At 51.4% G+C, this 17,714-nt stretch overlaps 1 protein-coding gene across 3 annotated transcripts in view; it reads left to right on the top strand.

Annotated features, from left to right (window-relative positions):
• Positions 1–17,714, top strand: part of VANGL1 (VANGL planar cell polarity protein 1) — a 46,209-nt gene that overhangs the window by 23,886 nt on the left and 4,609 nt on the right. For all 3 annotated transcript variants that reach the window (XM_032881359.1, XM_032881361.1, XM_032881360.1), the window contains 3 exons: positions 14,671–14,804; positions 16,291–16,423; positions 17,328–17,562. In XM_032881359.1, coding sequence (XP_032737250.1) covers positions 14,671–14,804; positions 16,291–16,423; positions 17,328–17,562 — 502 coding nt within the window. The remainder of the gene's footprint in view (positions 1–14,670; positions 14,805–16,290; positions 16,424–17,327; positions 17,563–17,714) is intronic.

Genomic DNA, 17,714 nt, shown 5'->3' with positions numbered 1-17,714 from the left:
ACCCTTCATGCCTGTCCTCGCCATGACCAACAACCGCTCAGCCCTAACTTGCTAACACTGGAGCCACCAACCCCAGCCCCTGGGGAGACCACGGGTGCCACTTTTCCGGCAGCCCTGGGTGGGGGTGGGGGGGCACATGTCAAGGTTCTTGGCTTCTCTCCAGGACCCGTTGTTCTCCTCCTTTCCCTGCCCTCAAGGAGGCCCCTTTGGTCCCTCACATGGAGGGAGACCCTGTTGATGGGGTGGAGAGCTGGCCAGGGACAGAGAGGTGCCTTTGCTCTCAAATCGAGCCCTCCGCATGTGTGAGCTGGAGCGGGCTTGGCATCTGTCCCTGCTAGCACTGTGTGGGCTCAGCCGCCTGCCGCGGCTTGGGCTAAATCTGGTCTGAACCCAGCGGTGGCTGCTGTAAGAGTCACGGGGCCAGAAATATAACTTCAGAACCCTTTTGCAGAGCTTGGAAACAGACAGGAGGGATGGGGGAATCAGAAGAGACAAAGAGCGAGTCCGGGGATCAGAATAGCAAGTCGTCCTCAGCTGACTGGCAAGCCGTTCCCCTTCCCTTTATGGAAAGCTTTCCCTTAGGTGCGGAGCGATGGCGAGTGCTTTTGTGGGGGTGTTCTCAAAGATGATTTGATGGAATTGGCTGAGCTATTTTTGAGGGTTGTCTAAAGAATGCCTGTTCTTCAGTTTCTTAAAGGAAAGATGCTTCTTGTTAGCTCTCATAAAAGGTACAGAGTCCCTGCTTGTTGGCAGGAATGGAGTTATGGGCTTATTTAAAAACTTTCAGAAAAATGGAAGGTTATTGTAAGGTGAGATACTGTAAATAGATTAAGATACTTCTAACCTCTCTGCCCGGTGCCTGGGGGATGACAGAGGGCTTTTCAGTTGCTCCATGTCATTTACCGCTCCTGCCCTTCAGGGCGGGACAGGTGGTAGGGGGTGGCTGCCCTGTGAAGAGGACAGCCCCAGCTGTGGGTTTGGGGACTGCGTGCTTCCTGGGGGTCGCACCCCTCCCCTGTGCCTTGGGATAGTTGCGTTCATGCTCACAGCACTGCTTTCAGAACACTCGAATGAGCTCAGAAGCATGTTTGAGTTGTGTATCTTGGGCCAGGCTGGGCCCTAGCTCTTTTGTTAAATACATGATTCTGTTTAACTCCCAGCTTCAGGGTTGAAAAGGGGAGAACGCAGAGGGTTAGAGATGGCTGGCTTGCACCCTGCAGCCATTCCTTAGCCTGTTGCTTCCTTTGTTCAGTTAGCAGACACCAGCAGTAGGGGGCGCCTGGGTGGCTCGGTGGGTTAAGCCTCTGCCTTCAGCTCAGGTCATGATCTTAGGGTCCTAGGATTGAGCCCCGCATGGGGCTCTCTGCTCAGCAGGGAGCCTGCTTCCCCCCACCCCCTCACCCACCGCCCCGGCCTGCCTCTCTGCCTACTTGTGATCTCTATCAAATAAACAAAATCTTTACAAAAAAAAGAAAAAAGAAATGATTCTTGGGTTGCTTTTAAACAGTGCAAGTTTATGATCATGCACGATCATAGCATTGCTGTGTTGAAAGACACTGTTGTGGTTCCCCACCCAACCCCCGCAACTCATAGGTGGAAATGAGAAACATGTCATTGGATAATGGCGAAAAGACCATTGTTTTTATAAAGTGGCAAGGAACTTGGCTGAGCTGTGTTGGTGTTCTAGTGTTCTGTGGCAGGTAGAATTTGTGAGTGACAGATGGAATTGGATATCTGGCTGAGGTATTTATGTTTATATTTTTAGAGAGAGAGAGAGCACCCGCACATGCGGGCGGGGCTGGAGATGGAGGCAGAGGGAGAGAGAGAATCTTAAACGGGCTCTACATCTGCCATGAGCCCATCACAGGGTTCAGTCCCACAACCCTGAGATTGTGACCTGAGCTGAAATCAAGAGCTGGATGCTTAACCAACTGAGCCACCCAGGCGCCCCATAGCTGAGGAATTTCTAAGCCAAGTGTTGAAGATGCACCCAATAAAAGATGGCAGCTCGGGTCCTCCATCACTGCTCATATAAAATGTGAGAGGAGGAAGATGGGTTGCGGAAGGAATTCTGCAAATAGGAATCCATACTTGAAGATTTGGAAAATTCTCAGCCTATCCATAGTATAAACAGTGATTAAGTGTATACTGAAGAGGACACCAAGGGCGTGGTCACACAGCTGTTTGACTATTTGTTAAGTTTGTTTGTTTGTTTGTTTGTTTAAGTAATCTCCACACCCATCGTGGGGCTCTTGTGAACTTATGACCCAGAGATCAGAGTCCCACACTCCACCGCCTGAGCCAGCCAGGCGCCAACTGTTTGATTTAATCAGGATTTAATCTGCCACTCCAGCAGAAGCCAAGAATAAAGATGGGAAGGTGGGATCGTACCAGTGCAGCACCACTATCACCTGAGACTAAAGGAAACAGAAGGGAAATGGAAGGAAGGCTGTGAACATGCAGTATCCTTCAAGGAAAGTGAAGAACGACCCCAAAGGTGATCCAGAGATCATTAGGGCACCCCTCCCACCGCAGGCCCAGGGGTCAGGGTGCTTCCTCACTGGCTTCATAGGATGGGCCCCCCACCGTGGTGGGCCAGGTGGCCATTGCTGAGAGTGCCTGGACAGGGCCACCCCCAGAGCCCCGAGGACACAGCATTGAATCAAAGAGGATTATCCTGAAGATCAAGATCTTAAGATCTAATGGGATTGGCCCTGCTAGGTTTTGGGTTTATTTGGGACCCATCACCCCTTTCCTTCCAGGTTCTCCCTTTTGGAATGGGAATGCCTATCCTCCTATGCCTGTCTCGTGACTATATTGGAATCACATAAGGTGTCTGGTAACACAGGTTCACAGCTGGAGAGGAACCTTACCTCGGTGTGGATTTTACTGTGAGTCTTGGCACTTAGGTGAGACCTTGCACTTTGAGCTGGTGCCTGAATGAGTCAGGACCTGTCGGGGCTATTAGGATGGAATTGGTCTATTTTGCACGGGAGAAGGACGTGAATTTTAGGGATCAGGGATGGAATATTACAGACTTAATTGTGGTCACCCAGAATCCATAGGTTGAAGCTCTAAACCCCATGTGTTTGGAGATGGGTTATCTGAGGAAGTAATTATGTATGGTTCAGTGAGGTCATAGATCTGCTAAAATCTGTGTCCTTAAGAGACAGAGGGAGAGAGTACGTGCAAACTCTACTCTCTGCCTCTCTCCCTCTGCCTATGAACCAAGGAAAGGCCACGTGTGGATATCACAAGAAGGTCGTCATCTGCAAGCCGGCCACAGGGCTCTCCCCAGAAATGGAATCAGCGAAACCTTAATCCTGGACTTGTAGGCTTCAGAACTGGAAAAAAATAAGTTTCTGTTGTTTCAGCCACTCAGTGTGTGGTATTTTGTGATGGCAGCCCCAGCTAAGACAGGAGCAGTACACACTGGTGACCCTTGACCCCAGAGCCCCAGGAAACCGTGGGATCGGTGGGCACAGTTCAACCCTGATGAAACGGAGCTCATATTATCCCTTCTCCAGCCCACGCCTGCGTCCTCCCAGCTTGAGTGGGAGCCCCGCTTCTCTCAAATGTACTTCGGTTTTCTGGTTAGAAGTGAGAAAGGGAGCATCTCCAGGGGAGATTAACATTAATCCAGTGATTCCAGGGTAGGTCCAGCTCCCCTTGAAATCTTATGTCTGTGATTCTGGGTCAAGTGATACCCACCCAAGCCAGTGATGATCAATGAGATTGGACTGTCGCGCTGGGCTGTGGGCCCTCCCTCCCACGTTCACGACCAGCAGCCACGGTTTGGGGAGGACCCCGCACCATCGGCTGTGAAGTGGGGCGGTGGTTTTAAATGACTGCCAGAGGTTTGGGTTCATGTCACTTACGATCATGGTCTCATACACAATTTCACTTTTAGAAACGCATGTTTTGTTTAACTGCTGTTCAGTAAAGATGTATGCCGGTCTTCACTCCCACCCCCTCCAAACGCAAGGGCAAAAAAAAAAAAAAAAAAAAGCAGAAGGGTAGAGTGGAAAGGTTTCTGCTCAGATCAGCTTTGCTGTGGGAGAACCTTGAGGGCGGGCACAGAGCTGCCGTTTGTGGTTTGGCCACAGGGTGCCTGTTCAAAGTGGCTGTAATGAGAGCAGAAGGTGCTGGACACTGCAGCCCTGTGTGTTTGCACAGCTGCCTCCTGGCAGCCGCCACAGCTGGGAAGACTTCCCTCGCACGCTGTCTGCCCAGAAGGCTCGCTCCAAGGCCCAGAGGAGCCACCCCTCGAAGAGCACAGCCACTGACGGCCAGAGAGCTGGGGCCACAGGTGGCTGGGCCGTGGATCCCATACCCTGGAGAGTGTGCTGTTGCTTTTCCCGCAGGACTCCCACTGCAGACAGGGCCTGGCATCCTGCGTGTCTCCCCAAGGACTGATGGGTGTGATCTGATGTAGTGTGTGACTAGCTCTGCTAATCCTCAAGAATGCCAATGGACAGGGGTCTGCTTCCCTGTCCTGCTCTGCTCTGTGCCCCTTCTGGCTCAGTCCCTGCCAAGAGAAGTCCAGTTGGCCAGGCTGGCTGCCCTCAGACTCCAGACTCTTCATGCCGTGCTTCTGTGGTTCTCCTCAAAACCAGAAGTCCTGCCAGTGAGAAATGTGAGGCTGGATGAGAGAATGCCAGGCCGGCATCCCGGGTGGGTTTGGAGGAACCTTAGTTCCTGTCTCAGTCTCGGTCTTCGAGAGCCCTCAGCAGCCACTTGTCTTTGATGTTTATCTGGCGTGATTTAGCACAGTCACTGGAACCATTGAGAAAGTTGCATTTCTGTCCCAGGCGGGGCAGGTGCAGCCCGAACTGGATGGTGCAGGGAGGTGGCTGCGCAGTGGGGTCTGGGCCCTGGCCTGGAAGCATGGCTGTGGGCTCTCCAGGTGGACCGTGGTGATAGCCAAACCTGTCGCTCACAGGGAGCATTTCTCATGTTTGGCAGCATCTCTGCTGTGGCAAAGGCCGTCAGGTGGACAGCCGGCCATGATGGGATCAGCTGCTCGAAGGAGGCTGCCTCGGGGTGGACACCACACTCAGAACTGCCCGATGGATAGTGGCATTTCAGCCAGAAAGCATGACATGTGGGACAGCTTTCTGTTGTTTAGTCCCTGAAACCAGAGAGACCAGGCCAGTGCTTGAAGCCGTTACTCCTTCTCAGCCTCACGGACTCCCCGGGCAACACAGAGTGGGTCTCCTCTGGACATGTTCTCAGTGTGGTCTGACTGACCTTAGAGGATATTTTCCAGTGTTATCCTTCATCAGGGACAATAAAGTGCAGAGGGAGGTGCGCTAGGGCTCCCCAGATGGCACTTTCGAGGCCATTCCACGGTGACCAACCCCTGTTGACTCTACCTCCTCTGAGCTGTCAGAGCCGATATTCCCAGCTTCTGGTCTCTCTACTGGTGGGGAAGCCGTGCAGGGCTTGTCTGCAGCCCCGTATCCGGTGCCCGGGCCAGGGCCACTTCTCAGCCTGTGAATACGGGTTCAGAGAACTAGGTTGCACTGCAGCGACCACTCCACGGAGCTGGGGAGCCCGCAGGCCGGGCCCCCCTGGGAATCCATGCAGCCTAGAAAAGGGCCTCCACAGGCCATCCTGGCAGGACAGGGCCCCAGCTCTGTGTCTTCTGTCAGCCTGCCTCACGTCCCAAGATTTCAAGTACCAGTTTATGACCCTCTTGGCCTATTGTGACAGAGTCCCCAAAAATCAAGCCTCCCAGATCTTTGTGTCATCTAATCCAGCTCTGTCAGTAGACACAAGCCATGCCTCACTTTTGCCCCTCCCTATCCTCAAGTTCCAAGGTGCTCATTGCCTGTTATCTGTGTGGGACTTGTGGAAGCCACATTCCCAAAGGCAGTTGCAAGAGAAACATTTTAATTAAAAGGTAGGCGGTCCCGGAGATGCACAATGTGTGTGCTGGGCTCCCAGCAGAGGCGGCAGCGGTGTTTGGGGGTGAATTATACTCGCGTCTCTGAGACTCACATGATCATTGCTGCAAATTGTCCCAACTCCTGGTCACCCTGAAGTCACTTGATCTCTCCGTCCAGGGGCCAGTGAAGCTCATACATCCATGTTGCAGTCTTGCTGTCTCTTCCAGGGAGAGGTCAGTCAGATAAAACTGGGTCCATCAGCTGGCTTGCCTGCATTGGGAGTTTTCATAAAATGCTGAAACATTTTAGAGTTTTCTCGAAGACCCTGGCTTCGGGCCTAAAATGCAGTCCGTGGAGCAGGCACACCTTGAAGAGTAGGAGAGGGGGAGGCCTTGGTACCAGGCAACCTTTACTGTTGCCATCCTTTGGGTCTTCACGGCCTGCTCACCCTCTCTCCCACCCACACACTCTGTGTCTGTCCCGCCCTCCCTCCTCACCCGCTTTCCTTTGCCAGCCTCTCAGCCTCCTTCCCCTTGACCTGCCTCCATCCTTCTTGCCCTAAATACACATGTGTTCATTTCCTAAAGCTGCTGTAGCAGAGGATCTCACACTGGGTGGCTTAAAACAGTGGTCTCTCAGGCACCTGGGTGACGTCTGTTTTCAGCTTGGGTCATGATCCCAGAGTCCCAGAATCAAGCCCCGTGTCAGGCTCCCTGCTCAGCGGGGAGCCTGCCTCTCTTTCTGCCCCTTCTCCGACTCATTCTCTCAATTGCTCTCTCTCTCTCTCTCTCTCTCTCTCAAATAAATGTTTAAAACAAGTAAAAACAAAACCAGTGTTCTCTCTCAGTTTTGGAAGCTAGAAGTCTACAATCTCAATAGTGGCAGGGCCATGTGCCCTCTGGAGCGTGTAGGGAAGAATCCTGCCTTGTCCTTCTAGTTTCTGATGGTGGCCGGCCATCCTTGGCGCTCCTTGGTTTTGCGGCCACGTTGCTGTGATCTGTGCTCTTGTTGCCACATGGCGTTCTTGCCTGTGTCTCCTTTTCTTAGTAGACACCAGCATGACCTTCGCTTAGCGCACTCACATCTGTGAAGATCCTGTTCTGCAGTTGTGGGTATGCACGTGGATTTGGGAACACGGTCTTCACCCTACTACAGCAGGTTCTCACAGCTGCTCTGTGACTCAACAATGTGGCCCTGTCGCTCTTACTGAAGGTATTGAGGAGGATGGTTTCACACTAGCCTGCTTTTGCCCACATTGCTTCCTCTGCCTGGAAGTGGCTTTACGGTCCATGTCCACATGGTGTGGCCATCATTCATCATTTAAGACTTAACTTGAAAACTCAGCTTCACCTCCTCAGCAGATCTTCCCCCTGAAGCCCCCATCCCCACCCCGGTCACATGTTCTGTCCCAACCCAGTGGGGGTGGGGGATCACCACACCAATGGGACCTTACACCTCTCAAGGTTCTCTTCACATTTATATCCAGGTCCTTGGGATTTAGCTGGAGCTCTTAATTCATACTGACCTGTGAATGGTGTTGGAGAGAGACTGGTGGTTAAGATTTTTAGGTGTCAGCATCCTTCGGTGCCTTGCAAGGTAATGAGTACTTGCCCTGAAAGCAGGCCTTTGCAGATTTTACTGTGACTAGAGCTCTGTCTCTTCAGTGCTTTCCTGTCAGCACACACTGAGGTGATCAGTGTCATGGTGGCTGGCATTTACGTGGGGCGTTAACGTGTAAGAAATGCTTCCACGTTTTTCACGCATAAAGAAAGCTGTTTTTGGTTGGCAGCGCCAAAGAGGGCAAATGAATATTAGAAAAGACGTGGCTAAAACCAGAATGAGGCTTCCCCATCCAGCCCTGTCACAGAGAGAGAGAGCCTTTCTCGCTGCCCTGGGAGACAGTAAAAGCTGTGAAGTATGAGGGTCTCAGACTGCCTGAGCTCTGAACCGTGAATGTTTTGGTTTTAATAGCATGTATTTTTTTAAAGATTTTATTTATTTATTTGTGTGAGAGAGAGAGAGTAGGGAGCGGAGCAGAGGGAGAGGGAGAGGGACAGATCCCTCTCAGATCTGTACTGAGCTCAGATCCCAGCACGGGGCTCTATCTCAGGACCCTGAGATCGTGACCGGAGCCAAAATCAAGAGTTGGCTGCTTAACCAACTGAGCCACCCAGACGCCCCTTAATAGCACGTGTTAATTGTGGAGGCCACAACCAAATCCAGGGAAAAGTGAATGAAATAGGTAACTCCTTATGCGTGCATGTGCATATGCATGTGTGTGCAGGCATGTATGTTTGTGCACGTGTACACGTGCTTTTATAGGCCTCCATGCCCTTCTGTGCACAGTAAGAGAGTTAAAGGGGGGAGGGAAATGGCCACAATTGTTTCCTTCAAGTATTTGGTGAGCTTTCACAAGAAAGGGGGCTTTGGGTCCAGAAGGAAGCTCTGGGTGGACCACTGGCTAGAACTTCGAGAAGGGTCATCCCAAGGCCAAGCGAGAGTGAATTTTTTTTTTTTTTCACGGAGAGGCTGGTGGCTGTCTGGGCTGTTGTCAAGGGAGTCAGTACGTGGATTGGGAGTTTGGCCTATCTGGACCTTGATTTCTTTGCTTCTTGTGTCTCCTCCTGGGTGAGCACTAAGGTTCTCTTCGTTCTGTGAAGAGTAAAAGTTTGTGATTCCGTGTAAGTGGAGCTGAGGTCGTGCTTTTATGCCCAGAGACTGTAGGAGTAATCTAGCCGCCAGCAGCCTTGTCCCTTGCTGCCAAATGCTCATGCTCCTTAGTAATATGACTGTTTGTAGTTGTCTGATGCCCTGTAGTTTATAAACACGTTCCCTGGCATGATTCTGTTGGCTCTCCCCGACATCCACACACAGCATTCGGTGCCCTTGGTCCATCACAGACCAAGAAACAGTCCCAGAGTGGGCAAAGACTTCTTCAGGGCTATACAGGAGCAGGAGCGGATCTGGGATCTCAGCCTTCTGAGTCTGAGGCTGGTCTGTTTATACCAAGCCTGCTGCGAGTGGTCAGGAAGCGCTGCATAGAAACAGAGCGCGTAGGGTTGATTCACTAAGAAAGCAGTGCGGAGGGGATCTGCCCTGGCTCATTTCCCATGGCAGTGCCCTCACAGTGGGCGCTGAGTTGATGGGATAGAGCAGGGACACTTGGGCACAGAGGGCCTCCCCAGCATACCTGGATGTGTACGCTCATCATGCTGCCATACAGGAGCCATTTGCTTTGGGCCAGGTGCTTGGGAATACAGTATCTCATTTAATCCTTAACACACACCTTTAAAACATTTCCTCCTTGGGAGCAAGAAAGAAGGTGGACTCCCAAGTCTCTGGTACTTTTCCCAACCTCAATGCCAACTGACCTCGAAGTCTCGGAAAGTCATAGAGTTTGGATTTGCCCCGGTTGATATTTTGGCTCGGGAGTTCACTGCCCCAGGTGACACCAAGCTCCGGCCAGCACCTGGCATATTTGGCTCTTGCCATCTGTCTCTGGAACTTCTGACCAGCTACCCACACCAGCCGCAGTCATTTCGTTGACCTTTCAGTGATACATTTTATAGAGTTAAGCATCTTGGAGCCGGCTTAGTTTTATAGCAGGGCTTTCGGTATTGTTCTTCCCATCCTACAGACATAGAATCAGAGGCTTAAAGAACAGAATTATAATTTATTCAAGCTCAAAGAATAAATGGTAGAGGCAAGAGTCATGCTTTCTGGGGCAAAGCTTGGTGCCATTTGCTCTGTGCGTACTTCCTTCCACAACAGACATGCACGGCACTGCAGGAAGCGTGGACACAGGGGACATTCTTTCGGTTTTGGCTTTGGTTTTCAGAATTCCTCTTTCAAAAACATGTCTTTCAGGTTTTTATGAACTCAAATGCGAACTCCGTTTGGAGGTGTTTCTCTCCGCTGCAGCGCGAGCAAGAGCCCCTCGTCTCCGTTGCCATGGTGGCCAAGTGACCGTTGTCAACAACACTGGAAATGTTTTCCTGGTTGATAAGACACAAAAGGCCAAAACCCTTCTCGTTCCACCGTCTTTGTCCTAAAAAGAGACTAGGCCACTCGGGCAGTGTGGTCGGCGATGAGTTTCACATTGAAACGTGGCTGTTGAACTGCCACAACTCTGTGCTGATCTATGGCCGGCCTGTCTTGTGCGCAAGTTCAAGTTGGGATCAGCCTGGGCCGGGCAAGAATTGAGGGGCTTGCTTTCACACGGGCAGTAACATTAGCTTCTTCTGACACTAGATATTGCCTCATGCATGTTGTCTTACGTGTGCACGTCTTTCCGCACAAAGTCCTGTCACAGCCCCGCGTATCACCATGCTGGCTTCCGCAGCTGTATGTGGTCTGTGAAGGGGTATGTCCTGGGATAGAGAGATGGGAGGGTGGGCTGGAACACGGTATTAATTGAGCTCAGCGTTCTCTGTCTTGGGAGAGTGCTCCTTGCCATGGGGTTTTGGTGGGGCCACGTCTGTAATCTGTACATCAGGCTCCACCTGCCTATAATATGGGGTTTCTGTGTAAGGATGGTTTAGTCAGATTACTATTTCTCGAAATTGGATGGTGATAAGAGAGGTGGCAGGTTTCTCACCAACTTTCTTTTTCTTGCCTCCCTCCTTCCCCAGAGATGATCTGGTCTGGAGACTAGGACTAGTTAAAGGACTTGCTTTTCCCCATCTCTGAGGCCCCTTTTGCCTTGGAAACCTCATGGTTTTTAGGAAAGGCATGCTTAGGACTAATCCTACACCTGTTGGAATTCAAGGTTTCCTACATGAACAAGTTGAGCCGATGAGTATACTTGGGGGAAGTTGTAGGAGGTGTCCCTGTGCATAGGGCCTTCCCTTAGAGAATAACATGCTTGAAGACCTCTTAAGTCTTGGGTGGGGGCTGTTGGTGCTGTGCATTTAGGGGGCCAGAGAGTTAGAAAAGGCTTCCCCAAAGAAATCGGGCCTGCTTTGGCCTTGGAAGATACTGCATTTGGAAGGTGGCGAAGAACAGAGGCAGGAAGATACTGAACCTTGACATTGGCCGAGAAGAAGGGTGTTCTTGCATCCTGGCATTGTGAGCCATGGCTGAGGCCAATGCCGGGTGCCTGGCAGACTGTCCCTTTAGTGGGTGCTGAATTGCTCTTTTACTGAAAAGCCAAATGATACATTAGTAGCATGTTCCTTCGAACCTACAGTCAGGTATCTGACAAACTCAGTCAATTCATAGCATGAGTCAGGATCCAGAACAGAAATGAAAAAGACCTTTGGCTTTGGACTGACACAGACCTCAGACTCCCATGCCACAGCGGGAATCACTTAGCTGGAGCAGAGTTCCTCACTTGGGTCCCTCAAAGCCCTTTTCCCTGTTTATACCCAAGCTGAGGGTATATGAGAATGGAAAGATGATGGCCAGAGGCAGGTAGGTCGACGGCCTCTGGGAAGGACTCTGATCGCCACAGTCAGGGAATATGGAAAGGGATGTGAAGAAACAGCTGAGTGCTCATACTGCCCTGCATCGTGGGGTGTGGGAACAGGTGGCTTCTGTCTCCTGTGGGGGCTGACATCTTTGCTGGGCTGCCTGTGTCGCACAGCTCATGATTAAAGTGTGAACATTCATCCTGAGTCACCAGCAAGGCTTTAGTCATGTATAGCTTCCTCTCTTTAAAAACATGAAAAAAGGCATATTGGATTTTAATCCAAATTTCACAACCATATGTATTTTTTTTAATTAATTTTTTTTTTTTAAGTTGGGTACTTCAGTTATGCATTGTTTTCTGTTGCATGAAGCTTCTCGTACCTTGACGTTGCTAGATCTGTCGGGTGTTGTGCAGTTTCCCGTAGGTTAGGGCGTGCAGCTCTCTTAGAGGCATTTCTAAACTTCCCGGGAGAGTCACTCAGCTCCTGCATTCACTTGTCAGCCCAGGGGGCTGGCCGGGTCCATGGCTGCTTCTGGAAAGTTCTGATGCATCTGTGGAGATGACAGTGCTGGAGGAAGGGAGCACTGCCTGACTTTTCACCCTTGTTCAGTTCCCCCGAGCGAAGGTTCTTGAAGGCTGTGAGACCTGCACACGTGACATCAGTAGCTCTTGCCCCATCCTGAGCACTCCCCGGTGCCACCGGGGCTTTGGCACAGCTGGGCTTTGAGGGGTTCCTCAGACTTGCCCCAGTGTGGAGAGCATCTGCCTGCAGCCCTGTCCTGGAAGGGGGCAGGGTGTGGGGTGAGCACCCTTACAAGGGAAGGCCGGCCAGGGCCAGGCATGGGCAGAAACCCCTTCTCCGGGCAGCACAGTGCATTGTCTGTGGTTTGGGGGTGGAGAGGTTGGGAAATAGAGCCACCAGGCTCCCACCCAGCTTTCCCTCACCCGCCTAGCAGGCCCTGGCTGGGCTAGTAGGTTCCCCGGGGCTCCTCTTTGCGGCCTGGCTGAACGAAGAGCCAAACCCAGCAACCACAAGAGGGTTTGCTTTGAAGGCGGGCCTGAGAGTAACCTCTGAGTGGCCTTTTAATTTTTCAAATTTTGATCAGGACGATAATTCTCTGCTGGAATCCAGGAGCCGAGAGAGGTTTTCATGTCCCCTGTGGGAACGTGGGAGGAAATATGTGCACCCCAGCATGTCTGTTGTGCATAAACGGGGACATTTCAGTGTGGAGGGGCGTCTTATCTCACCAGGCCCAGAGCCTCTGGAGGATGCATGGGGCGGGAGGTGGGATGGTGCTTACGAGGGCAAGGTTTTGTGTGTGTGCACATGTCCCCAGGCCCTGGAGAGTCTCTGGAGGGAAGGGGGTAGTGGAGAAGAAATGCTCGCCCCACTCTGGAAATTGCCAGAGTCAGAGGTCAAGGAGGAGACGGGGCCGTGCTGAACTGGAAGCCGCTGGGCAGACTTGCACGGGAACAGAGGGGACTTTGCTGCAAAACCTCAACTCAGGGACCACTTCTTTGCTCGGGGGGGCTGCTCTTGCACCCACCTGAGTCTGGGTGTTCTGAAGCTCTTCTCTCTGCTACCCCAGCGCACGTGCATTCCATTTAGCTCCCTTGGGTTTAGGGTCTCTGCCAGGCTAAGGAGCAGCTCCTTGCATCGTATCTTTGCACTCCCAGGGCTTGGCAAGATGGGGGCGCTCCACTGTGGCCGCAACAGTGAGCCACTAAATGATGAGGGCTTTCAAAATGTGGGTTTGCCCTCAGGACTCTTCTACTTCCCCATACAGGGTGAGTCTCGCCAGATCCCCCGCCCCCCCCCCCCCCCCCCCCCACCGCCTCCCCTCATGAGTGTACATATCAGGGTTGATACTAAGCGGCATCTGAGCCCTGATCATGGATGGAGGCACTGTCGGGATGTAAGTAAGAAAGCTTTGCCGTGACTCTGCTCTCAAGGAGATTAGCTGATTGACTTCTAGATTGTTGCTGGACTCCGTGCTAAACCAGGGGAGCTGAGTGGTGGCTTGACAGAGCGTCCTGCTGTTAGCTTAGACCCTGCATGGTCTCAGTGTGATGTGAGAATCCCTGAGCCACGTGGAGAGTTCTGGCATTCATCCAGGCACAGAAGGCAGCCCTGTCCTGGCGCCCGGGCTGTTGTAAGTAATCTTTGTCACCGCACCCACCTAGCAAGGCCTGGGAGGGAGAATATCAAGGACAGGATAAAAAGAAATTTGTGGGGCTGGTGTGGGTATGTCCACTGCCCCACAGAAGCCACACATTGCAGGGGAAGAACACAGGCTATAGCCTTGCGATTCCAGATTAGAGTTCCAGCTCTTCCGTTTGGTATGCATGCCGTGTGCAGGTCAGAGATTTTTGAACCTCGGTTGTCTTACTGTGAATGATTGTGGAAATCAGACAAGACGGTACATGAAAACCCATGCTGCATGAGTACAGGTTTCTCTTTGAAGTGGTGAGTGGCATGCATCCATGACCAAGAGCAAGTTCTTTTGCCACCAATCGGGAGTATGGGCACCCTCCCTTTTCCACCCTCCCACCTGTTGCTGTTCCCTCCTCTCTGCTCCTCTGCTGCTGTCTGAGGGGCCAAACAGGTGACAGAGTAGAGGTTGCAGGACGTTAGAGCAGAGGGTCCTCTCTGTACACCCCCGTCATCCAAGGGACAAGAAAGATCGAAGTCTCAGCTGAGGACTGGGAAAGGGGACTTGCTTCCTTTGAAAGAGAGAGTTCCAGCTGGCCTGGGGCAGAGAGGACAGAACTCAGAGGAGGGATCAGGATTCACTAATGTCTGCAGCCAGCTTCTTTCATATGTTTTCTGCCCTGTGTGCTTGTAGTTCATTCTGATCCACGGAGAACCGAAATCCCAGCCTTCCTTACAGCAGGGGTCATGAGGCCTATGGGGAGACCCTGCCCTGGGACCTGAGAATCTGAATCTACACTTTGTTCTTTCACCCATTAGCCTTGCCACCGCCTCTCTCGACCATTTGGGGATCCTCAGTTTCCTCTTTTGTAAACTGGGAAAATAGGAAAGTTCTGTGTGGCCTAAACCTGATTCCTTTCTCAACTATTAGCCAGATGGGGTGTGGCTCATGATGTAGCCTGGGAGAAGGCCAAGAAGCCACTTGATGACTGAACTCAGTCTCACCTTGAAGTTCTCATCCTGGAGACAAATGGTGTGGTAAAATGTAGGGGCCTGCCATTATGAGAGGCTGCCCGTGGTAATCTGCTGTTCTATCTGACTCCAAAAGAGAATTTTGTTTTTAATTTAATTTAATTTAATTTATTTATTTATTGGTCAACTTAGAACCTGCTTCTTCAATGAAAAAGCATTGCATTAATTTTGCCCTCTTTTCTCAGTATCCAGCGAGCAGCATTGGTGGTTCTGGAAAATTACTATAAAGATTTCACCATCTATAACCCCAATCTCCTAACAGCCTCCAAATTCCGGGCAGCCAAGCACATGGCCGGGCTGAAAGTCTACAATGTAGATGGTACGTGCCTTGAAATGGTGTCTGAGGTTGGTGGGTGCAGGGCACACAGTTCAGACAACTCTTAAGCTTAAACTCTGCGGTCCGTTTGGTTCTTCTTCCCCTCAGTGTCTGTCTCTATCATACATTCTCATTTCAGAACAATTTTTCTTTCCTTTTCTTTTCTTCTTTTGTTTTCTTTTCCTTTTCTTCCTTTCTCTCTCTCTCTCTCTCTCTCTCAGCAAACATACTTTCAGAGGAAGTTGATTTACAGTCTATACATGTGGGAGGTTCATTCATTTGGGGGTTTTCTGATTGAAAACAATAGTGATGTGTGTTTCCTGCCTCTTGGTGAGAACATCTATGGAAAGCTGCTTTTCAAATTTCGGATAAGTTACCCAAGGTCTCAGCTCCCCAGATCCATGAAGCCTGTAACTCTCAGTAGTTCAGCATCTGGTGAGATACTTAGATTTCTCAATCCTGGCCAGGAGCTGGGGCTGAGTGGGTGGCAGGAGGCCAGAGGCCAGGCTGAGGACGTCAGAGCTGCATTTCAGGCTATCAGATAGTTAAGTGCGAGAAACAGGACACAGTGTCATTTCTTGCTGGGTGCCTTGGATCAGGGCAAGGGCTTTGTGGACCCTAGAAGAGGATCATATTGTTAGCAAGTCAAGTGATTCATGGATGGTGTCAGTTTTTAGTGGCCATATCCTCCCCATTGTGGCAGGGGTGGCTGGGGGAGAGGGGAGGCTTTAAGAGATGTATGCGCAGTTGGGATTCCCAGAGGACTGGTAAATTTCACCTGTGATCTGAAAACTGAAAATTCCCACTAGTGAAACCACATCATTAAACAAGTAGTTGATACAGAAGAAAGCACGGGATCTGCCTTGTCCTTCTCAAAGTTAAGGCGATCTGTGGTCAAGGGAACAGGTGGGGAGTTCTAAGTCTGTATTCACAAACGGGCCATATTGTGAGTCCTCAAGTATTTTATTTTTTTAATGAAGTATTGTGACTACCGTGACAGTCCAGCATGGCTTGTCGTCCTGTGCGTAACCAGTGTCTCCATGTCCTTTGACTTTCTTTTTTCTCTGTCCTTGTTCTCCCTGTCCCTCTCATTCTCGCTCATTGTCTTGTTGCTGAAATGTGATGCTCCAGCTACCTTATGGCCAAACTGAAACTTTTTGTAACAGATGGTGAGTAACATCTTCAGCATTCTCTTGTGTGTTATTTTTGGCCAACATTTTCATGGTCCGGCATTCTTCCTCTCCTTCTGAGTTCTTTTTCCATTTCCACAGATGACATTGGGTTTGGGGGAGATTTCCTTCCTCTCGTGAGCATAGCAAATGTGAGGCAGGAGTGCTGTTCACCCTTCTGGAAGTTTCTTTTGAGATGAGTGGATGTGCTTCTCAGGGGTTGGGTGGACGGTATCGACAGACCGTGGTACTCATTTCCTACTCTGTTTTGCAGCCCCATGACATTAAAGCTGTTCTTCCTCCACTGTCCTTCCCCAAAGGCCCCAGTAACAATGCCACTGGTCAGTCCCGGGCCATGATTGCAGCAGCTGCTCGACGCAGAGACTCAAGCCACAATGAGTTGTATTATGAAGAGGCGGAGCATGAGCGGCGGGTGAAGAAGCGGAGAGCGAGGTCTGTTGCCCGAGCACCCGTCCCCGATACTAGCACCCTGTCATAGGGGAATTTTTATTTTTTTACCACAAGAGTGAAATCTGAGTGTGTAAACGTGAGCCGCTCAACCTTAGGATTGTATCCTGCTCCATTGTTTCTCATGCGCCAGCTGGACCAGGAAGGCTTATTAAAGCACAGATCTGAGGTTCTGGGCCCCACCTGCAAAAATGACTTACTCCCTCTTCAGTGGGGCTGGAGTTGGGCCTCAGAGTTTGCATGTCTTCCAAATTCCCAGCTGATGCTGAAGCTGTTGGCCTACGGCCCACACTTTGATGCCCCCCGTCCCCCGCCAGTCCACCCCTAGTCCCTTGCTGGCTCTCAAGTTCTGATCATGTTAACTGAAGCGGACCAGGCTGGTTTCCATCATGTATCCTGGGCCTCTTCCTTCCTTTTTCCCAGGGGTTGCTGTTGTGGGTGGCTTAATTGAGGGGGCTACGGCTGTGCTGCTTTGCAAGGCTTCTTCTGTATCACCAGCCACCTCTCAGTGTGTGCAGAGCCTTTTGTGGCCAGATTTTAAGGAATCTTAGAGTTGTTTTCATCTAACCCTTCACTGTAGAGATGGAAGGATTGAAGTGAGTCCCCAAGCTTCTTAGTAGCAGAATTGAGAACAGAGGTCAGTCTCCTAGTCCCAGGGCTCCTTCCTCCTCACCCCTGGGCCCCCCCTCCCACCTTCCTTTCTCCCTTCCTCCCCTCTCAGCCATCTGGAGGGGCCATAACGGAGGGGACCCTTGGGTGAGCTAGCTGGCGGCAGGCTGGGACACAGAGGTGGGTAGGAGGCCCTCCAGGCCCTGAATGAGCACTCTGTCGTCCAGCCTTGCAGCAGGCCCCATCCTGATGACCGTCTTGTTGCCCTCCCTATCTCCAGGCTGGTGGTTGCGGTGGAGGAGGCCTTCATCCACATCCAGCGTCTCCAGGCCGAAGAGCAGCAGAAAGCCCCAGGGGAGGTGATGGACCCACGGGAGGCGGCCCAGGCCATCTTCCCCTCCATGGCCCGGGCTCTGCAGAAGTACCTGCGGACCACGAGGCAGCAGCACTATCACAGCATGGAGAGCATCCTGCAGCACCTGGCCTTCTGCATCACCAACAGCATGACCCCCAAGGTGCGACTCGCCACAAAGCTTGGCAGGTCTCACCTGTCGGTGGTTGTGCCCAGGAGCGATGGACTCCAGGATTTCTCTAAAGCCCCGACTCAGGAGGATGGCCAGTTCCCACTTACTCTATATTATCTGGGTGCCACTGGTTTTTGCAATTG

Source organism: Lontra canadensis, unplaced genomic scaffold (assembly GCF_010015895.1).
Source record: "Lontra canadensis isolate GAN:19392208 unplaced genomic scaffold, GSC_riverotter_1.0 scaffold75, whole genome shotgun sequence".
NCBI lineage: Eukaryota > Metazoa > Chordata > Mammalia > Carnivora > Mustelidae > Lontra > Lontra canadensis.
Note: the sequence above shows the minus strand (reverse complement) of the source record. Positions and strands in the feature narration are given on the sequence as shown.